The sequence below is a fragment of the Drosophila erecta genome, unplaced genomic scaffold (genome assembly GCF_003286155.1).
Source record: "Drosophila erecta strain 14021-0224.00,06,07 unplaced genomic scaffold, DereRS2 tig00000126-arrow-pilon, whole genome shotgun sequence".
NCBI classification, from domain to species: Eukaryota; Metazoa; Arthropoda; class Insecta; order Diptera; family Drosophilidae; genus Drosophila; species Drosophila erecta.
In genome coordinates, this window is record NW_020825209.1 from 15916320 (window position 1) to 15938679 (window position 22360).

A 22360-nucleotide genomic window follows, 5' to 3' on the forward strand; every position below is an offset into this window, starting at 1 on the left:
ACAGTGTTGGCAAGGGGGCAAGTTGCTTTGATGTCTTCGATTAAAAAATCAGTACTTTATACGTTGTATTTGTGTAGTTTAAGATGGCCAACATACTATACTTTTGAATGTTACAACTACTATCATTTGTAATCAATGGCTTCATTCACTTTGCAATTCTCAACACTGGTTCAGCGGATCACGACGGCGACAATGGCGGGAAATATTGCTTGTAGCGGTTCAAGCAATTCGGTCTCCTGCGTTGTCCTGGCCTGACAACCTCAGCCCTTTCTGAACGAGCCACGCCTACGCCCCCGCGCCCCCAGAAGAACACATGTATTTACATATAAACATACATACGTCGCGCGTGTTCCCTTTGACGCTATGCCAGTTTTTTACCCGTTGAAATTGTAAAAGTTTTGTGATTTTTCCAGCGCCCTTTGGGCGCGCATTGTCAGCGCTGTTTGGCCGCCTACTACACTCAAAAACTTATTGAAAACCAAGTTTTGGAAACATTTATATTTGTGATGTGTCTTGAGGTATTTGGACAAACTTGGAACTCCTTTAGATGTATTTGGTAACTTTAGAGCCCTGTATAAGTAAAAACACTTTCAAAAAATAGAAAGTACTTCTGAATTTTTCGAGTGCGTAACGCCGCCTTTGATGGTGTCGTGTCCTCGACGTGTGGAGCTCGCTGTTTTTGTTATTGCCGGTGTCGTGTCTAATTTCTGTTTTAAATACATAGTTGATATTGCTGGCAAAAGTTGCAAATTGCGCTTTTGGCTGCTGCTTGCAGGTCCGCTGAATAATGCATCAATGCAATTTGCAAGTTGAATTGTGTGTGGTCGCTCCATTTTCAGTGGACTCGGTCACACTTTTGGGAGCTGAACGCGACCCCCAGATGGCGCCAGCGGGACCGTCGATTCCGTCGTGATTTATGCCCGGCAGTTATCGATTGTCAGTTAGCATTTATGAGCCACCTGAACGGCCCTTTGGGGGATTGCCGGAGTCGGAGCTTAGGGCATCCTCCCTGGGTCACCCTGCAAACTTTGGGCGAGCCATAATTTCGTCCGGAGAAAAAGTTTCGAGTTTCAAGTGGTGGACAAACATTTTAATTGAAGCTCTGCGAAAATGAATTGAACATGGATTTCGTCTGGAGTTTTGCAGTCACTTTTAATTGTCAAGCCGTAGATCAGAAACTAGTAATATGTTTTCCAAAATTGGTTTTGAGTGAAACCTTCCTTCTCGTAAAACCTATGGATGGGTTGGTTCTTTAAAGCTAAGTAGGAGTACTAAAGCACTCAGGCGACAAGTCGATTTCGGATATCAATCAGATGCCATTTTTATAATGCCAATACATATGCATGTATCTGCGAAAGAGAAATATTAAAACACCGCAGTTTTTAGAAAAATGGTCACTTTATTCGTGCAGAAAACTATGTTCTTACAAACACTTAGTCGCTTAAAAACTAAGGACAATTTGACAAAATTTCGCTTAAGAACTATTAGGGAAAGGGCAAAATACGAATGACAGGCGGGGTGGTGAGGGGAAATCGAAGGAGGAACAAAGAGATATTTGTAAAATAGAAGGCAGCAGCTCATTATTGCATCACGATGACTGGCACATGTGTGGGAAATAACTAAGAGTACAACAGAGGGGAAAGCTCCAACAAAAGTAAGAGTCAAGGCACATAAAAAAACAAAAAAAAAGGGGACGGGGAAATTTAGCGGATAGAAAGAGTGAAGGGCAGTTCCGTTGTCTACTTGGCAGATTCTTCTTCCTCTGGATTATCGCCTCCGGCATAGATATAGTTATCCCGACCCGCGATTCCCGTGCCGCCAGCATCGCCCAGCCAGGGATACACATTGGGGCACTCCCGACAGGTCTCCATATAGCGCGTATCCGTCAGATTCTGCTCGGGAATCTTGAAGGGCAGCGCACACGTCTGCCAGATATTGCAGGGCTTGGGGGCCACGGACACGCTCTTGTCGCACTTCCACGACTCGATTTGGCTGACGTCGCGCAGCTCCTTGGGGTCCGTCATGTACTGGAGCATCTGGGTGACGGTCAGCATGTAGACGTCAGGTCTGGGGATTCAGAAGATAAACGACGGTTATTAGAGGGTCAGGTTGGGCATTTCAATTTTCTGAGTTTTCTGAGCAAGCGGATTTCCTCGCCTTTCGGAGTTCAACCTGGTTTTGTTTTGCTATTCTTCTTTATTTACTTATTTTATTTGATGATCTTCATTGATGCTTTTGGGAGTAGTACTTAGGTGGGCTATGAATTAAATGATGTCTTTTCGGGCTTAACAAGTAAATGTGTTTTGGTTTCACCACCGTTTCAAAATTGTTAAGTATTAGCTGGGAAATATTCGAGTACAAGAAGGAAAACACTTTTCACACATGTTTCTAGCAACGACGGAGCACCTGTACTATGTACACCTGTGGCCCAGACAAAAGAGTAATGATGGGCGTGGCAAAAGGAGTTGATGCAAAAGAAAACTTTATGGAGTTCTCTTGCGCTGCTCGACGAGCGGTAGGCATTTTCAGGCGTTTCATGCAAACAGTACATTCCGCCCTCCATTCTCGGCTCAACATTTCGCCATTATCTATTATCCATTTCCCGTTTTCCACTTGCCCACGTGCCCACTTGCCCATTTGCCCACTTTTCCATTTCCCGTGAAGCCAAAGCTTCAGCTCAGATCCAGATCCAGCTTCAGGTTCAGTTTGAGCCTGGTCCGAACGGCAACGCAATGTTGAAAGTCATTCTCACTAATTAAAAACTTCGTACAATTGTGCGAGAAATAGTTTCGCAGCAGCTGGCTCTTTCAGTTTTCCCTGTTTCCCCCGATTCCCCCGTCTCCTCCGCTTCCCCCTTCATCCATCGTCCCGGTCAGATCTTTATAGTTTTAACTTCCCTCTCTCAGTTTGCCGTAAACTAATGCATGGAGGTGTGAAACAGGTGAACCGAAAGGGTGGGCGGATGAACCTGGATGTGTGCCGCCGTTTAGGCGAAAATTAAGTTGAAATTTCTCAGGTTTGAAAACTGCAAGACCAAAAAGTTTCAGTTACGTTGCCGCCCTGAAATTCTCTCGCCGAAGCTTTCCAAGCACTTGAACGATCGTAATTTTGCTGAAACAATTTCTTCGGCGACGTATAACATCTTGGATTTGGTACACCTTTGCAAGCTGCTCAGAACCTGCTAGTTGCTAACTAAACTAACTATTACTATTCTTAAATTACTATAAAAGGCGTAGAAACAATGATTTTTAAATATACACACGCAATTCATACGCCCTCATTTATTGTTATTCCCAGAACTTGGCCCACTTTTCGACATTTGAAAAATTGATTTTAAGCCTTCTGTGCTTGACACCTAATAGAAAACTTTTAATTGTTATTCCCATGCGGGAAACTTGTAAGGCCTTTGGTTCAGAAAACATGCGTCTTAAATAGCCTAAATCGCAACGAAAGCTAATCAAATCTTTTAAGCCGACGTAACACCAAGGCTTGTTTTGAAAAAGGCGTTTATGCGAAGCTACCCAGAATGTAACCTGCTCCACGCAAGCGAAGATGGCTAACACACACACTCGCGGACCAGACGCACACATGTACACCCGTACACCCGCCGACTTCATGTCGATAACAAAGTGCGGTTCTATCATGAAGCAAGTTTACTGCCACTTTCGCTGGGCTGCCGTCTCTTTCTGTGCCGTCTCTCTCGCTCTATTGGCAGCAAGCCGTCTTAGCCTTCTTGGGCTGACTAGTATTGTTTTTGCTCACTTTAACATTGTTTTTCGTTAGCCACAACTCCTAATACCGCGCTCCTGTTTTCGCTTTTTGTGCTGTTGCCCGCAGTCCACGTCCTCCTTTCCCTTCGTGTATCCCTTTTCATTGGCCTGCGCCTGCACTGATATTTTTCAAAATGAAACTTTAACAAAATTAAACTTTTCTCATTAAAACGTGCGATTTTTTCCCTTCTTATCCTTATCCAAGCTACTGCTCGTGTTCTGCTGATGATTTTTTTAAACGCTGACCACAGCGTCGCCATTGCGGGTTGGCCAAAAGGACGCCGGAATGGGAGAGAGTGGGAGAAAGCCTGGTCTGAGATTCCGCTGAGAGTTGTGCATATGGTTGAGTGACTGCCAGCAGGATTGGTGACATGCACAGGACAACACAGTAGTTATTTACTACCACGGAAAGCTCAACACTTGCAGTGCCTCAAAGTATGCAGCACTTTATTTCGAGCCGTTTCCTTACAAGTATATTGTAGTTACGATTGTATAGCCCAGCATGCATTATATTTGAAATAATCAGGAGTAGATCCCACTTTCCTCAGTGCACCCTGCACAGGGGTGTTGTTTGCGAAGGGATTGCAGGGGCTCGTGGAGCCCTGCTCAACCTGTCGACGGACAGGCAACATGTGCCGCCGCTTCTACAAGCAATTTTTATAGCAATTGCCAATTTTGCTGCTGCTGCTGCTGCTGCTGCTGCTGCTGCTCCTGCTTCCTGCCACGGCCTTTGCGGCCCACTTTCTCCCGCTTCTCTTTATTCCGTCTCCCGGCTCTCATCTCGCTCATCTCTCTTGGCTTTTTTAATTGAATATAAAACTTGCCAGCGGCAATCGGCAGGAAACGCCAGCTGCCCATGTGTGTGTTTGTCTGTGCGAGTGTGAGTGTGAGAATAGAAGGAGACGGCATGAGGGAGAGAGCCTGTTCCAAAGTTGGCTTTCAATTATGAAAACACCAACAACAAAAATATACTATGTATAAAGCCAAAAACGGAAAAAGCTGAAAAAATAAATTTATGAAAAAAATTGAGGGCAGTGAGCGCATATAACCGAATTGGTTAAATCACCCCGCTCAGGCAAACCTAACGAGGTAAAAAAAACAAAAAAATGACTGAGAAAAAACGCAAATCAAGAAAGAATATCCCTGAAAATATGTACAAAATCGTAATGATAAAGTCTTGAAATCCAGAATGGAGCGCGTTGTCTGGAATAGCAACTAGTGAAATATAAAATATAAAAATAATAATAATAAAATACGGACGATTATACATATAAAGGGTAGAAAATTTAGGGGGACGGATAACTCAGCTAATCAGTTTTAATGCAAATACTCCTCCGGACTAAGGTGGAGTTCCTCGACTATCAGATACCCGTGACTCAGATAACGGAAGTGGAAGGAAGAAACCTTCTTACCTCGATAAGGACATAGAACGCATAGATCATGATCTTGAATAAGATTTTGAATCCTTCTGCGCTGCCTAATGGGCTGAGGTCAGAAGGATATTATTTAGCATTACCCTTAAGGTATTGATATTGGTGGAGTAGTTCATTATCAAGAGTAGTTATAGTAGTTATAATATCATCGATATTATCCCCTCATGTCCCCACCTATTTAGTGTCGCATACTCACTGGTCGAGGGCCCAGTCGAGGAACTTGTGGAGGCCGTTCTCCAGCGGCTTGGTCTGGAACCAGTTAGTGTGGAAGGGCATCATGTAAGGAGCCTTGTTCTGCTCGTAGTAGCGCAAGAAGTCCTCCTGCAGCCACTGAAAGACCTCCTCCTCGTCTAGGTTGTGCAGAACGCACTGGTCCAGATAGGGGCAGTGACCGCCCTCGTATCCCTCCACGTAGTGAGTGTTCAGCGGAACCTCCCACACGCCGGGGAAGGTGCGGGACGGACAAGTGCCGCTCTTGCACTCGTGCGAGATCTTGTAGTCGAGGGTGTACGGCCACACTGGCACGGGTACCGGCGGTACGGTGATCGAGCTGTCGTAGATGTACCCAAAGTCCTCCAGTACCTGGTGTTGGAAAATAGATGTTTTATGTTTAGATGTTGAGTTACACTTTTGTCCCAACACAATGGTGTTTTTGCTTGATTTCAGAAGTTTAAGAAATGAGATTTGTTAAATGGGTAAGTTTCGATGCACATATTACGAAAAAGGTTACAAAACAATACCGTCAAGCAAGGATTCTGAGACGAAGGACCTGTTTTTGCCTTCTGTCGCATGTCTCACATGCTCACAAAATCCATGTTCATAAAGGCCGCTATGTATATATAAAGTGTAATAAAGGGTAGCCAGAATATAAGAGTTTCAGATATATGGGGCATTTTGCTCGACCGGCCCAACAGATTCAATTTTCGAAACCGTCTCGGCTAAGCCGCTTTTAAAAAATCCTAGTAGATTTTCAAAGAAATTGGCTAACTCGGAATCTTTAATGCTTTTAGAGGCATATTCTAGCACTTCCTTTAGTTTAAAGTTCTGCGTTGATATGCACTCGACTACAATGTTGTCTTTTGCGTAATATTTAAGACAGGACGCTTGTGAAACGTAAATAAAGATTAAATGCTGGTTGTGCATTGATTTAACGAAAGCGAGTTTATTTAAAATCAATGAATTTACATTTTTTAATGGACTGCTAAAAAGCTTTTCCCTTTTTACGATGCGCGGAAATCAGAAGTCAGTGTGGAAAAAATCATTCTGTTTGTCCGTAAAGAAATTAATGGATTACCTAAGCAACAGATGACGAACCTATCTGCATTATCCCATCACCTCACATAGACAAAATCCATGAGTGCGATACAATACAGCTCCTGTGGGCGGTCATGTCGCTCACACTCTTTCGTTTGGGCATATTATCTGCATAAAGAGATTTGCCATGGATGATTTTAAATGCGTGAGTGTGTGAAACGAGTGTGATCGAGATTTGGGATGTGGAATGGGTGCCTGGATGGATGGCACTTGAACCGATGTGTACGTTTATGTGTTGTGACATTGATGTCATGTCATGTCAACCAGAAATTCTCGTCGGAGTCAAAGTGTATGTGTGTGGGTTGAAGTTACGGTTAGGTTGTCATTGCCTCATTGGATTTCCACCAACCTCAGTTTCAATTTAAAGCCAATTACCCGTCAATTTAAATCAAAGAGCTATCACATACCGGGCTCTTGTTGCAGTACAAAAGTGCTGATTTAAGAACAATACATAAACTAAAATGGAGTTTTTCTCCCAACACTCGTAGACTAAAATCGTATGCCAAATTCCTTGGAAAGTATAGAACGCTTCTTCTACCTTTAACATATAATTTTTACAAACAGTTTGACAGTTTTACAAACACTTATTTGAAAGGTTACCATATGTTGTCAAACATACGTAAACGTAAAATCAAAATTTAACTCTTCAAGCTTTTCTGGAGTAATAATTTAACTTTCAACTCAGATTCCATTCCGTTCGCCTCCGCACAAATTGGGTACGTTTTCTTATTCCGTTTGGCTTCGTTGACAGAAACTGAAACTGCAGCTTTAAATGAATCACTTTTCGATTTTCGCGAGTCAGCTTGGGAGCTCTGGAGCTCCATCCCGGTCCCACACCCTCTGGTTGTGATTTCGAGAAATCGCACTCGACAATTGCATGTCAATTGATGGTCTCATTGTTTGCATTTCTTTTGTGCAGGGCTGACGCACCTGCCACCCACGTGCCACCCACGTGCAACCCATCTACCACCCACCTGCCACCCTTTGAAATAACAACTCCAACTCACCTTGTATTGGGTATTGCGGCCAGGTTTGAGGAACGGAGCTCGCATGCCGACCACATCGTTGACGGACACATTGGCGAAGTGTCGCAGGATTTCACGCATGCCAATCATCTCGCCCACCCACTCCTCGTAGCCCTTGTCCTGCAGTCCTTGCTGCTGCGAGATGCTCTCCGTTCCGATTTCGTGTCCATAGTATCCCAGGTGCTGGATCTGCTGGTAGTTGCTGCAATGCGGATTGGGAAAGCGGCAGTCAGTATGGAAAATAATTGGCTGTAATAGGGCTGTAATCATAGCCCCTTGCGCTTTTTTTTGTTATGCTAAAATAATTATTTGCCTATGTTTAAAAAACAAAATAAATTAATATTCATAGTGGAAGACAAGAGTGGTGAGACGGGTGCCTCGACTATTAAGCAAAGCGAGTGCTGTGGCACGTATGTTATCTATATTAATATTGATAAGCCTAACAAAATACCATTTCCATACTTAAAGGGTCGACAACCTTATACAACCCTTTTGAACGAATCTAGTATATCCATTAACTCTACAAATAACACGTATAAATCTGGACAACATAGTCGCCATAGTGATTTAAAGTATAATGGAGTTTTCATTAAATCGTGCATTTAAATGCAATAATAACAAGCACGCTTATAGCTCTTAGGAACTGAAAAAAGTTCTTCATTTTATTTTTTACGTTATTAACTCAGGAATAACCAGTTCGAGTGGTTCTTTTATTCCACTCCTAGCAAATCATTTTCACACTAGATGGTTAAACACAAAGAACAGCACACTAACACATATCAGGAAAAGTGAAAATTCGAAACTGACGAACATGAGCACTGAATCTCTCAAGCTCCTGGTTTTTTGCCAATTAGAAGAATTTCCCAACGGCAAACTAAAATGCAATGGGAGAGGAAAGAGCATTTTTGAGGAGTGGGTGGATGCTTAAAAAATAGACAGAACTCAGGAGGTGTCGGAAAACAGCCTTCGAATCGAAAATGCCCTAACGAAACATGTGTATTTGTACAGAGAAAGAAATGTAACAATAGATTTACTTCCACTTTAAGTGTAAGCTGCACTTTGAAATCAAAAACCACCAAAGAGCTGGTCACTGCTGGGAAAATCTTAATAAATATCCTTAAAAAAGGCCCGCAAACCAACTGGAAAATGCTAGCTCCCAAAGGTATGCAGCACAAATTGCAGAAGCACTAAAATATATGACTGAAATTTATTCCTCCGAAGGGTGCCAAACAAGGGCTCCAAAAGGGGGCAGAGGATTGGCAGAGCAAAGCTCGAGGATACAGCCAGCAAGTAATGCATAGTTGTCGGTGGTGCTTGCAAAGCACAAATAGTTACGAGCAACAGAAAGCGATGGGCAAAAAATAATATAAATAAAAATGGAAATAGAATTATGAATGTAACTGCTTTTGCATTGTCTTTTTATTTGTGTGAGCTCTTGTTTTTTCCATCTGTTAACTCGTTTCATGCAGCGGCAGCAACAATAAGCAAGAAACATGCATGAATGTACGTATATATTTATTAAACATTTCACTCGCAGTGCCTCTTCTCGCCCTGCATGTGTGTCTGCAAATATTTTGCAATGAAATTACGCCCTAAAGTCAAACTTTTGGCCCAAACTGCCCGAACAAACCCCTCTGTCCATTGAGAAGCGAAAACGAGAAGTAAAAATCATAATGAATGCGATGCATTTTTGTTGTTTCTTGTACACTAAGAGAAAGCGTAAAGGTAGTTCTATAGACCGTCACATTAAATAATAATGAAGTGTGTATCTAGTGGAATGGCGTATAAATGGAGCTATTGTGCGCAATCGTAATATGTTTCTTAATTATTTTTGTAATCACAATGATTATTAAACAACAATAGCGCAAAAATAATGTTCTAATGATTTTTTAATGGAACATGGCTATGGCGTTGATCTGTCGGCCTATTTTGCCCCATGTAATGCTGACGCACTTGATGCACCGTGGGCGTTGCGGACACGCCCCTTGCATTGGGGCGACCTGCATCTACACCTCCATGATTTCACCCTCCTACCGCCTCTGCCATCCTTCAGCCTCTGCTGCACTTTCAAACAATAGCGCACGGGCACAAAACTATCTGACATCGTCAAAAAGTTCATGCAAAAATGTGGAAATGTGAAAAGTTGTTGAAAAGCCTGGGCCTCAGGATGTACGATTGTGCGAGTGTGTGTGTGTGTGTGTGTGCGTGTGTGTGTGCGTGGGTGCATCCTGTGGTGCGTATGTGTGGGGTAGATTTATTGCATGACATTTCAATTGTTAGACAAACAGCTGGACGAAGAACTAGAAGCAAACGGAGGGGTGGCAACCAACACTTGAAGCCAAGGCCAAATGAGAAAAAACTGAAAAAATGTGTGAAATACCGAGCTCAGAGAGGAGAACGAAACCCGAAGACGGCCAACAATTCGAACAAACAGTGTTGCCAACAATGCGACACAAACAGGGTTGTCGATGGGCTACGCGTAGATTCATCTGACAGGTGGTGTGACACGCACTGCTCAAAATATTTGTTCTGTCAATTTTGGAACAAAGTCACCTGCTAATTATTTCTTAGCTCCCAAGTATAAAACAAGATAGAATGCTTTAGTCGAGTTCCCCGACTATCAGATACCCGTTACTCAGCTAGTGAAAGTACGGAGACGTTTCAAAATTTTCTGGAATATCGGCAAAAACTGGAAACAAATAATAAAATAGAAAAACTTAAACATTTTTTAAAAGTGTGGGCGTGAGAGTTTTGTGCGGCTTGTGGGCGTTGGTGTGGGCGTGGCAAAAAGTTTTTTGGCAAATCTATAGAAATTTACAAGACATAAAAAAAAGAGAAAAAATATCACATGTTTCGAAAGTGTGGGCTTGACAGTTTTGGGCGTGACAAAATTTGTTTTGGCAAATTTATAGAAATTTACAATATACATATATAAAAAACTGTGAGAGTTTTGTGCTGTTTGTGGGCGTGGCAACATTAGGAAATAAACTGGCTGTGTCTATGTCTCTGAACATTCTAGCTTTTGTAGTTCCTGAGATCGAGGCGTTCATACGGACAAACGGACATGGCCAAATCGACTCGGCTACTGATCCTGATCAAGAATATGTGTACTTTATATGGTCGGAAACGTTTTCTCTTGCCAGTTACATACTCTTCAACGAATCTATACCCCCTTACTCTACGAGTAACGGGTATAAAGACAATTTACAATGAGCTGACGCAGATAGGTTGAATTATGTTTTCAAGTGTGACCAAATCGCCTTATACAACATTTGCCAGTTTTAAAATGTAAAGAAACAAATTAAAAAAAAACTGCATTAAAATAACCCGATAGTTTTTTTTATAGTGAACATCACCTGACTAAAGATGCTCTTGTTGTGGGCATCGCTTGGTAACCTTGTCATTTCCAAAATTATCCTTTAGTCCCCCTTGAAACTGCCCCCAATTGCTTCACAGGACGGCATATGAGAAGTGGTTACAACCAGGGAGCCGAAGGCCAAGAGGAGGTGGACAAGGAGATGGGGGTGACAAATGTCAGCAGCAATTAACAGAGCCACCGAGGCAGAGCAAAAATAGTCAAATGACTTCACAAAGAAAAACTGACAAACAAGGCTGAGTGGCTGGGCTGGGCTGTGTCCTTTAAAGTGGACCAAGTCTGTGGTGGAAGTGCGTCACACTCAGTCACATTTGATGAATTTTCCTTTGGCCTTGTCGCGAGTGGCCGAAGACGAAGTGCAGCCATTGTTTATGCCATCTACCCACGCGGAAAGCTCCTCAAAATCACCCAGAAACCCACACCCAGCTTGCACAAACGCTTTTCACCCAAACCCGTTTAAAAAATCCCACCGCTTTTGAATTTCCCAGCTACGAAAAACGACCCATCTCTCTGCTTGAATTTGCGTTTGCTAACAAGTTCAATTTGCATTTAAAAAGGCAGAAACACATGTAATCTGAACGATTAGAAATTGTAAGATTACACGCAGACATTCTTGTGTGGGAGGGCGGCGGTAAAGTCTTAGGAAAAGCCAAATATGGGAAAAGAGAAACGTGTTTTTCCTGCAATTAAATTGAGGGATTTGACAGATCGATTGAAATTAAAATAAATAATGTGTAGGGAGGGCCTTAGTGAATCTACCGAAAGATGAAGCAAAGTATTGAATATCGAGGCAAAAGCTATGGCAGAGCCCAAGAATATGAGTGCAAATTGAAGAAAATAGTTTCTTTTATAATTTCCCTTCTATTTTGCTCTTATATCTGTGAACTAGGAAACTTATTCCCAATACTATTTAACCCTTCCTCGGTTCTGAGTCCGGGTCACAAGCACACGTATTTTTCTTCAATTTGGGCTCGTCCCAAAGTCGAGCAACTTCTTTTAATGTGCTTTTAAGAGCCAAATCTACAGGTTCTCTTGGCCATGGTTTTTTTGTCTGTGGCATTTTTTCATAGCAATGAGATTTCTGCTGTTTTTCCTACGCCCAGCACCAAAAACTAACTTCATTTGCATGGCGAACATATTGTGCATGTGTGGGGGAGTATCTGTGTGTGGAACAAGTGTGTGATGTCTGTGTGTGTGACACTACCATGGCTAACGAGCTGGCCCGACTTTGGTAAAGGCATAAAAACAATAAGATCCCCTGCCCCTCCACCGTGATTTCAATAAAGCTCTTCGACAGCGTTCTACACATTCATAAAGAAAATTGCCAATGAAAAAAGAAAGCAAAAACAGACAAGGGCTAAAAAGGAAAACTGAGAAAAAGAAAGCAGAATGCAAAATGCAGAAAGGGAAAATTGGGAATTGGGAAAATGGGGGCGACTCTGTTCACATGGAAAAATTATGGCTGCCTTACTGAATTCCCTATCTCTTGCGTCTTTCGCTTTTCCGTGATCATCGTTATTATCAACACCAGTTGAGCAATAACAGTTGGAAAACTAGGGGGAAGCCCCCGGAAAATGGGTTCGGATAGTAGGTGGCTTTAGTGATTACAAGAGCGAACTAATAAAAACAGACAGCCAAATGCGGAGGGCAAATGCAGAATAACACTCCGGCGTACGAGAATAACATACGCGAAATCTCTGGAGGGGAATATCCCTGGATATAAAACAATCCAAACTCCAGGGCACACTTTCAATAATGGGAATAAATATGGATTTGTGTCTGGATAGGCTTATGAGGTAAAAATATTTGACTAAATACAACATAAAGGGCCATTTCTCTTTCGTATACAATGTTGTTAGCGAATCTAGCGAAGTACTACTGTACGATGGTGACAGAAAGGGAAAAATCAGCAGACTGGAGCAAGGTCTAGTGCACATGTAGTGAATTTTAAGCACACACACAGATGCAGATGTGCCTGTGTGCTATCATACACGGAAAAAGAGAATTAACCGAATAAATAGGTAAGCCACACATAGTCAAGATTTGCATTTGGGCTAACAAAGCTTTTACCTAAGTGGCAGAAATCATTACATTGTTCAATTCATGGCTGTAAAAACAGGTTTATTAACGGCTCCGTTGCGTTCGCCAGACAAGCAATTCATTCGCTTCATCTTGAGTTGATGGTCCAACCAGACGGTTATTTTTCCCGAATTCCTAACACTCCAGTCCTAACATCTGGCTGCCCGCCTTTAGTTCCATTATCCACCAAGATCTGGCCCGAGAGTTAATGTACCCCAGCAGCTTTTGAGTTTGCAAAGGATACGGCCAGACGCACACACCTACACATGTGTACGAACGGAAAGCCGCACCAGCACACACACACACAGACACACACACACACACTCGCACAGCAAGGCACCTGCAAGAGCTGTTAAAGTGTCATTGGGTTGTTGTCATAGTCATTGTCAACGTTGTCGTTATCTTTATTTCACATCAACGACATAGTCATCATCATCATCGTCGTCGTTCATTGAAATCTCTTCGGATGCAGTCTGTGCCAGAGTCCGAGCGGATTTGCCAATCTGGCTAGTTTCTGGTTAAGTCCTTGGGTTCTTGGCCCTTTCGAAATACGTTTTATCCTTTTGCATTTGCTATAAATGTTTCAAAGGAGGGAAGGCAACTCGAGTACTAGGCGTACTAGTTCTCGAGATTTCCTATTTCAAACGGACGGACAGCAAGTGTGCTTACTTCTACTTTTCAACCAACCTTGTCTGATAATATGGCTGATAATACAGTTGCTGATGCAGTTCATTTAGTTAAAGTTAACTAATGCTTTTTTTTTTTTAAAGCGACGAATCCGTACATGCAATTAAACATATAAATCGCGGGAGGACTAACAAACTAATGCTGTATTTAAAAACATTTGAGTAGAAAAGTAAAGCTGGTTATTAATAAGAAGTAATTAATATTTAGCTGTCAAGCATGTGAAATTTGAATGTGGGTAAAGAAAAATAATCCATTTCGTTTGTGATCATGGTCCCATTTGCAGCGCCTTCGGCCAACTTTCGTAACTTGGACATCCCTGAGTCCGAGAGCCGAGAGCCGAGTCCCCGGACCAGGACGCGTTCAGTATTCGCTTCCTTGCCCGTAGCCGTTCCCGGAGTTGCTTTAAGTCTCATCATCATTGTCGACAACAGCAAAGCTGGCAACAAACAACAATGCCGGCAATAGCAAGAACAACAACGGCAGAGCCTTCATCAACAATTTGCAGTAAGAAAAACAGGAAAAGCGACCAAAAGCGACCACACCCACACCCACACAGACACAGACACAGATGCAGACACACACGTGCACATGTCACACACAGACGCAGAGGCAAGCTCACACACACACATGCAGAAGCCATTAGCCAGCGAACAGCATCTACATATTAACGTTACGGATATTTTCCTACCAAATTGCAAACACGGAGAGCCAGCGTTCGTTGCACAGCTCAGTGATCTAAACCAATTGCCAGGACCAAAGAGCCGGGGTCCAAGGAGAGCGGTGGATGGCAAGAGGAAGGAAGGCAGGATGGGAACTTGGATGCCCACTTCACTGAACTTGCCGGAAATCCCCGGAACGCATCGATTTCCAGCAGCGGGGTAGACACCGTTTGGTGTGCGGGGAGCACGATTAGAATTGATTTTGATTTGCATCCAGCGAAGGCGTTCTGAACAGTTACCGATCGATAAGATACACGCGGGAAACCCAGAAATCGTAGTGCCGGAGAGCAGGAGTGCTCATGGACCGCTCCTTGCTGCAGTCGAGTTCCATTCGCCGATGCCCTCAACGACCCAGTGCCAAGTGGAAGCCAGCGACGCAGCCCTTCCTGCCATTGCGGGGCAGCATTAACTAGGCCAGAGGACTAAACGGTGTCGCGCACAGTTGAAGCAAATTAAAGTGAAATTTGCATACATGAAAGTTATTTACACCCCCATCAAACTTCTGCCGCCCACTGCTCCGCTGCCTTTTTGATGGCAACTTAAAACTTGCAAACCTCGCCAGACAGCTGCTCAAAAGTTGTTCAGGTCATTTAGAAAGTTTAAGGCTAAGGATGTTGCTCGCTGTCGTTTCCCGTATTGTTGTGGGCTGGCTTTCGAGCACTGTGCTCTTGCCGCTCTCGTTGTTGGCATCAAGGGCAGGGCCACGTCAACATTACCATCAACATCAGGCGAAACCGCGACGCTGCGCCGCCGCTAGGCATGTGAAATTTCCAGGGCAGCTGGACGAAGTCGGGACAAGTTGGGAGCATAAGGAGCCGGGGCTTGCCACAGTGGGCTGAATTAAAAATGGCTTATGGCCCGAGGCAAGTTCTTAGACAACGGGCCGTAGTGGATGTAGTATGGGCCTCACTATTGGAGGAACCAGTGTTAATGTGTTTGGAGGTATTGGACAACAAGCGGCATGAAGTGGGATGAAACGATCTAATGGTAAATATTGTGTGGGTAAATATCATATCCACTTTGTTCCTCAGTCACTGCTCACAGTCACAATATGGTCACTGTCGTGGCGGGGGCGGGCACTCAAAGTGGGCGTGGCAGCGCGGTGAGCCGCTAGATGAACAGCCGCCGCTCGATGTTATTAATATTAAGTCGCCGGAACGGGACCGGCATGAAAATGAGAGCGACCTGCCGCCGCAAGTATGTGTGCGGTGGTGAGCCAGGACAGCCAAGTTGGATCGATCCTAGAACGAATGGCAGGGTGTTGATTACGCGTGTCAAAGTTCACCTTTCGTAATTGCCAACGGCTCTCGACGGCATGTCCTTCGCATGTGCGTGTGTGGTTGCTGAGGTCAAACGATGGCAAACAATTGATGAAATGCAATATCAAAGAGCACATCGACTCGGACGCACGAAAGGCAATTATTTACCTTGTCCTGGTGGAAATATGTCCTTGCACTGCCAGATTTCTCAGGCTTTCGAAGGCAGGCGATTGCACTGGACATCGGCAGGAGCTCTATTGCTATGTTTCTGTATTGTATGTAATTGAAATTCCTATCAACTATATTTTTAGTGTTTTTCCCACAGTGCACGCCGGAGATGCGAGTGTGCGAGTGTGCGAGTGGGTAACTTGAATCTGGCACAATATCTTGGCCGAGTTGGGCTTGCGGCTGAAACTTGTGTTTTATTGATTCCATTATAAATGCCACTTAATCGATATGTGGGATTAGGCACATGACAGCATTAAATATGCAGCAAGGAAACGCTTTTGATTGAGGGCCATCCACATGGCCGTTAATGGATTTCATTTCGACGCCAATGAATCCAGCAGTTAATGGAATGTGCAGTCCCACATAGAAACCCCGCTGTCAAATATAAAAATGAGTAAAACGGACTATGCCCTGCAATTTCACTTGGCCTTTTCATTGGATTTCACTCCGTTTTTCTTAGTTCGTAAAAAAGTGTGTGGAATAGATGCTTTTATCCGAGAATGAACAAATCAATTGACATGATTATGATATATATCATTGTGATATCTTGTTTTCTTGAGAGCTAAATGATGACGCTCAGCAACAATGACAACTCAATTGGCCAATCCCTCGTCCCGGCCCTAATGTCCTTCCTGGAAGGCTGAGTAGCGCTTCAACTCCATCTAATGGCCACGCCCTTCGTGTGCCAACACTTGACTGCCTTACTCGCGTTCGCTGTCAGTTTTCCCGGCGATTCTCCGTTCGGTTGATGCGGAAAGATGAGAGGGAAAACGATTTAAAATAAATAATTACATAGTTAAAGCAGCTGCTGCTGCAAGTTGGCTGGGTGGCTGCCAGGTGCCACGCCCACTTTGCCTGCAATAAAAGTTTATCCCTCAGCTATGACTGAACATAACGCGGACTCGATTTCAATCTTCTGGTTTTTGCGGGGAGGGATTGCTCATGTTTATTCAGTGGGTTTTTGCGCACCCGACGTTCTTGCTACACAAAAATTGACTGGCTGCTCTAAGCGTACTTATATATTATATGATGTTAATATTAAAAATAAATCTTAAATCAAATTCGGTGATTTCTTATTATAAGCCTTGTTGAACTAATGTATCTATACTTGTGTGCTATAATTAGAGTTGACATTTCTCTGCATCAATTTGTATTATTGTAAACGGTATTTATTTTGTAATTATTATTTATTTATTTTGTACTATTATTTGTGTGGAACTGCGCTGAACTTTTTCCTGAAATGCTAGTGTAGTGTTAACAAGGGAAATTAAAATGTAAATGTTTGAAAATTAGATTTTGGCCCAAGTCGCTTTTGTTTAGTTGGCCTTAGTCCGGCCTTTGCCCCTCCCTCCCGCTTTCTCCCCCTTCCCCTTTCTTCTTCTTCCCCAACTTTCACCGCTTTCTTTGTGATTTCAATGCGAGTGTGTGTGTGTGTGTGTGAGTGAGTGAGTGAGTGAGTGTGAGTGTGTTCAGTGAGGTGTTGCCTAGTTTTCGGCTTGTTAGTTAGTTAAAAGTTTTTGCGTGCAATTAAAATGCTGCGCAAAAAGTTTTCTTCAACATTGTTCTTAATTTTTTCCTTGGTTTTTGCAGTTTGCCAAAGCCAAATACAAATGAACAACTATTGTCTCAGGCCCCATGTGTGTGTGCGAGTGTTCGAGTGTGCGAGTGTGCCAGTGTGCGTCTGCGTTAGCCTGCAGTCGGAAAAGTGTGCAAAGTCCTGTGGCAATTGTCTGATTGTTTTCTTAGCCGCAGCAGAAGGAGCAGCATTCGATGGCAAGGAAGTTCGTTATCAGTGACATTTTGGCGTATAAATAGCAAACACTGAACGGTGAGTACTCCCCAAAAACAGTCGAGACTCCCCTGCAAAACGCTAACCAGGTCGCTAGCCATTTCCAGCTAGCACTGCCTGCACTGAGAGAAACGCTGTGATTTCTTTCGTGCACATTTGGGAACGCGTTCTGGATGATGATATGTTTAGTTCCTGGCTGTACCGATGTAAATAATTCACTTGACTTGCCCTTTTTTTAATACCAATGCCCATTTTCGTTACTATTCTCGCTCTGCATTTTCAGCTCCCAGTTAGCAGTTAACAGCTAACAGTTCCCAGTTGCCGTGGCGAACGTGCTGGCAATGTCAATTGAAATGAATATTCTAAGCAGCTGGGCCACAAGCTCCTCGAAGACCGGAGATTTGGGGACCCAAGAACCGAATCCGGAGTCCTGAACACTGCGTCCGCTTCTCTCGGCGATGTCGAGCAATTAGGAAGTGAGTCACAGTGCCCAAGGAGCAAATACTTATAGTGCTGCGAAAGGCAATTTAAGTAAATAGAAAGAATGCAAATAGAATATTTGGATTGCCTCGAGCTGGCAATAAATATTGTTCATTTCGACGTGGTTTGTCGGTGGGACAGTCCACGTAGTGACGAAGCGTACCAGGAGAGCGTGCTACTACTTCAACTGTGGTTGTCCGATTTCAGCGAGTGCATAACAATCGAAAGGTAGCGAAACAACTAAAGGATTGCGGACAAGGAATTTTTGTGGGTTAATGGGGCTGGGTGGGGTAAACATTTTTTTTTAATTTTTAAAAGTCTGTTAAAGTCTGATGTTTCGTTCTAAAGATATTCCCAAAGCACATTTTGCGGCGTTTTAATAACCGGTACTCGTGGAATACACAAGATTCGTTAGGCGCTTCCCACCCTATAAAGTATATTTATTCTTGATCAGGATCACTATCCGTCGATCGGTCGATCTGGCCATGTCGGTCTGTCCGTCCGTATAAACGTCGAGATATCGGAACCTTTAAAAGCTTGAAAGTTGAGTTATGCAGATTCTAGTTTGTTTCAGAACGTTGTGGCCCCCACTCTTACGCCCACAAACAGCCCAAAACTGTCACGCCTACAATTTTGAAAAAGGTTTTGATTTTTTTCATCATTTTATTAGTCTCGTAAATTTCTATCGATTTGCCCAAACCGCTTAAATCTGCATTATTTTGTTTTATTATTTGTCGTGCTAATCTATCGGTATGCCAAGTAAATGTTGAAATCTCTAGCTCGCACTGCCACTAGTTGAGTAACGGGTATCTGACAGTCGACTATGGCGTGCTCTCTTGTTTTTATTATGATGAGATACACATACAATAAACACAAATATTATTCGCTTTTCCTGCCATTGTGTTCTCTGTTGTTTCAAATTTGCATAGTTTTGTTTTCCCGTTGGAAAATAATTAAAATTATAGTTCTCTAAAAGCGCTCTCCTCTAGTTTCACTCGCCACATAATATTTGCTAAGCAGAAATGAGCGCATAAGCCTTTGGACCAGTGCTGTACAACAACTTTATTTCATGCCTGCAGTTGAGGAAATACCAATTCGCACTTGGCGCTTTAATTTGCAGACATAAGATTCGACATTCGAGTGTCACTTCTCCGCCGCTGCACTCTAGGCGGAATTAAATCAATTGCTGACCGCAAAACCGCACGCAAAAAATCTGCGGAAAATATGATTCATGTGTGAGTCTGGCGAGTGGCAAAAGGAAAAAAGGGAAAAGGAGAGGGGAATGGGGGATGGGGGATGAGGGGTTAAGAGGAAAAAGGCAAAAGAACCGCACAGCCCGATGACAGATAATATGCATTTTTCTCCCTGCCAAAAAACTCGATTCCTGGGGAAACTGACAAAACTAATTGCCTCGGCGGCCGTAAACAAAAAGGAATATTCGCTGCACACTTTGCGGCAGCCAGCGATGCGAATTGAAAATAAAATCTTAACAAAATAAGCTAAAAGCTGAAGAGTTGGCGAGCGCATTAAATCATTTCCGCACTGCCGAGCAGGCAGATTCTTTTGGCTTGTTCTTGTGTGGAAAGTCGCAAGTAGCAAGCAGCGAGCAGCGAGTAGCAAGTAGCAAGTAGCAAGTCGCAAGTCGCAGGCAGTTGCAGTTTACCACTATTTATGGTCTGGAGCCGGGGGAAAAAGATGAAAAGTGTGTCTCCGCTCCTCCATTTCCCTCGCTGGCAGAAAAATGATTCGCCGAAAAAAGGAAAGTATCCAGCTTATATACTATACTATAGTACGTATATGTACTCGCACACCCAAACTCACTCGTCCGATTAGCGCACTCATGTGTGTGCATGTGTAACATATTCAGGCAATTACTGCCATTCAGCGCATTTCAATTCAACTTCAAAACTGCCTTCCCCCGGGGCTTCCCCGTATTCCCGCCCTGTGTTGTGGCAAGTAGAAAAAAGCTTTTAAACTTCACTCAAGATTTTTGCCGTTCACGCTCGGCTCGCAAATTTTTTGACTGTCGCTGCTCACTTAGTCTTCCCTTTTTTCGCCAACCGCCAGAGTTCGGCACTATGGCAACGGGAAAGCGATTTCTGCTATTAAAAGAATCAAAATGCTGGCTTGTAAGTGCACAAAAAATGTTCCCTGAATGTATAGTTCTAAATTAGTTGGAAATCCCAAGACAAGGACTAAAGATTTAGCGCTTTTATGCGCTGAATGGGGAGCACTTTTTGAACAAGTTCCTTGCCAAATAATGTATCACATTTAAGTTTCCTAATTAAGTATCTTAATTGGCTCGAGAAGTGCTCGAAATAATTTTCTCTAATTTCAGTGTGCAACATTGCGTCGATTTCCTTGCTTCTGGCGGCAAATATGCCATTTTCAATAAGTAATCGAATGCAGCAAGTAATGACTTAATTTCGTTAACAACAGCTATCTACAGAATTGTTCTGCACTTTTCCGTTGATTTCCTCCACCGTTCAACATTCTCATAATTTTTGGGCATGCATGCTGACTGCCTTTGCTCTTGGTTCTTATAGAATACTCCATATATCCTGCTGCTCCTGCTTTATCTACGTCTATGTGTGTGCATGTGTATCTATCCCAAGCACACGGGAGCGTACAATAATACAGCTTTTATTTCGTTTCAGTAAAATTCCCAAGCGCGAGGAGTAAATATCTATGGACTTTGGGTGGCAGGAGTATGTGAAAATAATCATTTTACAGTTCATATTGAATGCTGAATGAATTATTTGAATTATTTGTACTCAAGCTTTTTATGCCACTCTTCGTACCTAAGCGCTTGGCCTGTGCTGTGCACTCGTACTTGTGCAACTGCTGCCTTTCTCCATCATTTTCTTTCCCTCCGTTTTGTTGTTGGGCTTTTACTTTGTTGTCTGTGTGTGTGTGCGTGTGTGCGTGAGTACTGCCGTTTTTATAAGTCTGTCAAAATGTAGTTCATATATTTTGGCGAAAATTCATTTTGCAGTTGACATAACTTTGTCAGCCCCAATTTATCAACAACAATTAGTAGAGCAGAGCGGACCCCACTGACTTGACTGACAAGTGTGTGTGCGTGTGTGCGTGTGTGTGGGTGGGGAGTGGGAGTGGGGAGTGGGGGGCATGGCAAGTATGTGACAAGTATTTTGAACAAAAACTTTGTCTGCCAAACAGAGACTCTCGCTCGACTCACTTGGCCCCTGTTTCTGGCCCCGAGAACTTTGAAAACAGCTCGAGCAGACGCTTTCGGCTGCTCCTGCATAGCCGGCGTATGCGTAATATTGTAATGCCAAAATAATGTGCATTTGGAAAATTGCTGTCACCCCAAAGAAACGAGAACGGCAACGGCAAAGCAAAAGCAACGGCACACATCAATTGTCAAGTGTCAGCTCAGCCAGCTGGCTTATTAAACTACAATTTGCCACCTGAGCTGACAACTCACCTGTACTCGTGCGACATGAAGAAGGTGCCCCGGATCAGACAGCCGTTGGGATTCTTGCGCTTGCCGTCGAATATCTTCTGGTAATGCTGGTAGTTGTTCAAATTCACGGCGCCGTCGAAGGTCAGCATAATAATTTGGGGGACCTGCGAACAGAAGTAGGCGTTTCAGTGGGAGTTTCCTTATTAAGACTTTTTGGTAATATATATTATATATGCCATATTGCATAGCTGTGTATTTGTATGTGAAAGTAATGAGTTTCGCAATCGGCGCTGCCAAACACGCGATTGAATCTTCGACCCGACGGCCAGCCCCTTAATTATGCGATTTGACTCTTCATCTGTCTCCAAATAAATATAAGCACTTGCAGCCGCAGGCCGCGGGGCAGGGGGCAGGGGCACGTGTGACGAGGGGCACGTGTGACGAGGGGCAAATACTCGCATGGGTGCTGGGGTGGCGTTTGTGCCCAATTAGAGGATTGCCGACCTCAAAATCAGCCGGGCATACGATGGCATTGGAAGCCGCAGCAGCAGCAGCAGCTCTAATTGAAGGTTTTGCATTTTGCGTTTGTTTTTCCTGTCTGCGTTGCGCCTGGTTGCGCAATTCCCAGCCACCCAGCCACCCAATCCATCCTGCCACCTAAGCACCCCACTAAGCCCCACTTTCGGCTTTGGCACAACTTGCAGCTTGAGCATTAAACATAATTAGTGGGCATGTGGGCAACTGGCGGCGAGCGAGCAACTAGCAACTAGCAAC

At 43.6% G+C, this 22360-nt stretch overlaps 1 protein-coding gene across 1 annotated transcript in view; it reads right to left on the minus strand.

The window, feature by feature from the left end:
• Window positions 1–1379: 1379 nt before the first annotated feature.
• Window positions 1380–22360, minus strand: part of LOC6549965 — a 38842-nt gene continuing 17861 nt past the window's right edge. The window contains exons 5-8 of the mRNA XM_001978702.3: window positions 21608–21750; window positions 7525–7744; window positions 5400–5785; window positions 1380–2067 (exon numbers count right to left, since the gene is read on the minus strand). Coding sequence (XP_001978738.1) covers window positions 1740–2067; window positions 5400–5785; window positions 7525–7744; window positions 21608–21750 — 1077 coding nt within the window. The 3' untranslated portion in view covers window positions 1380–1739. The remainder of the gene's footprint in view (window positions 2068–5399; window positions 5786–7524; window positions 7745–21607; window positions 21751–22360) is intronic.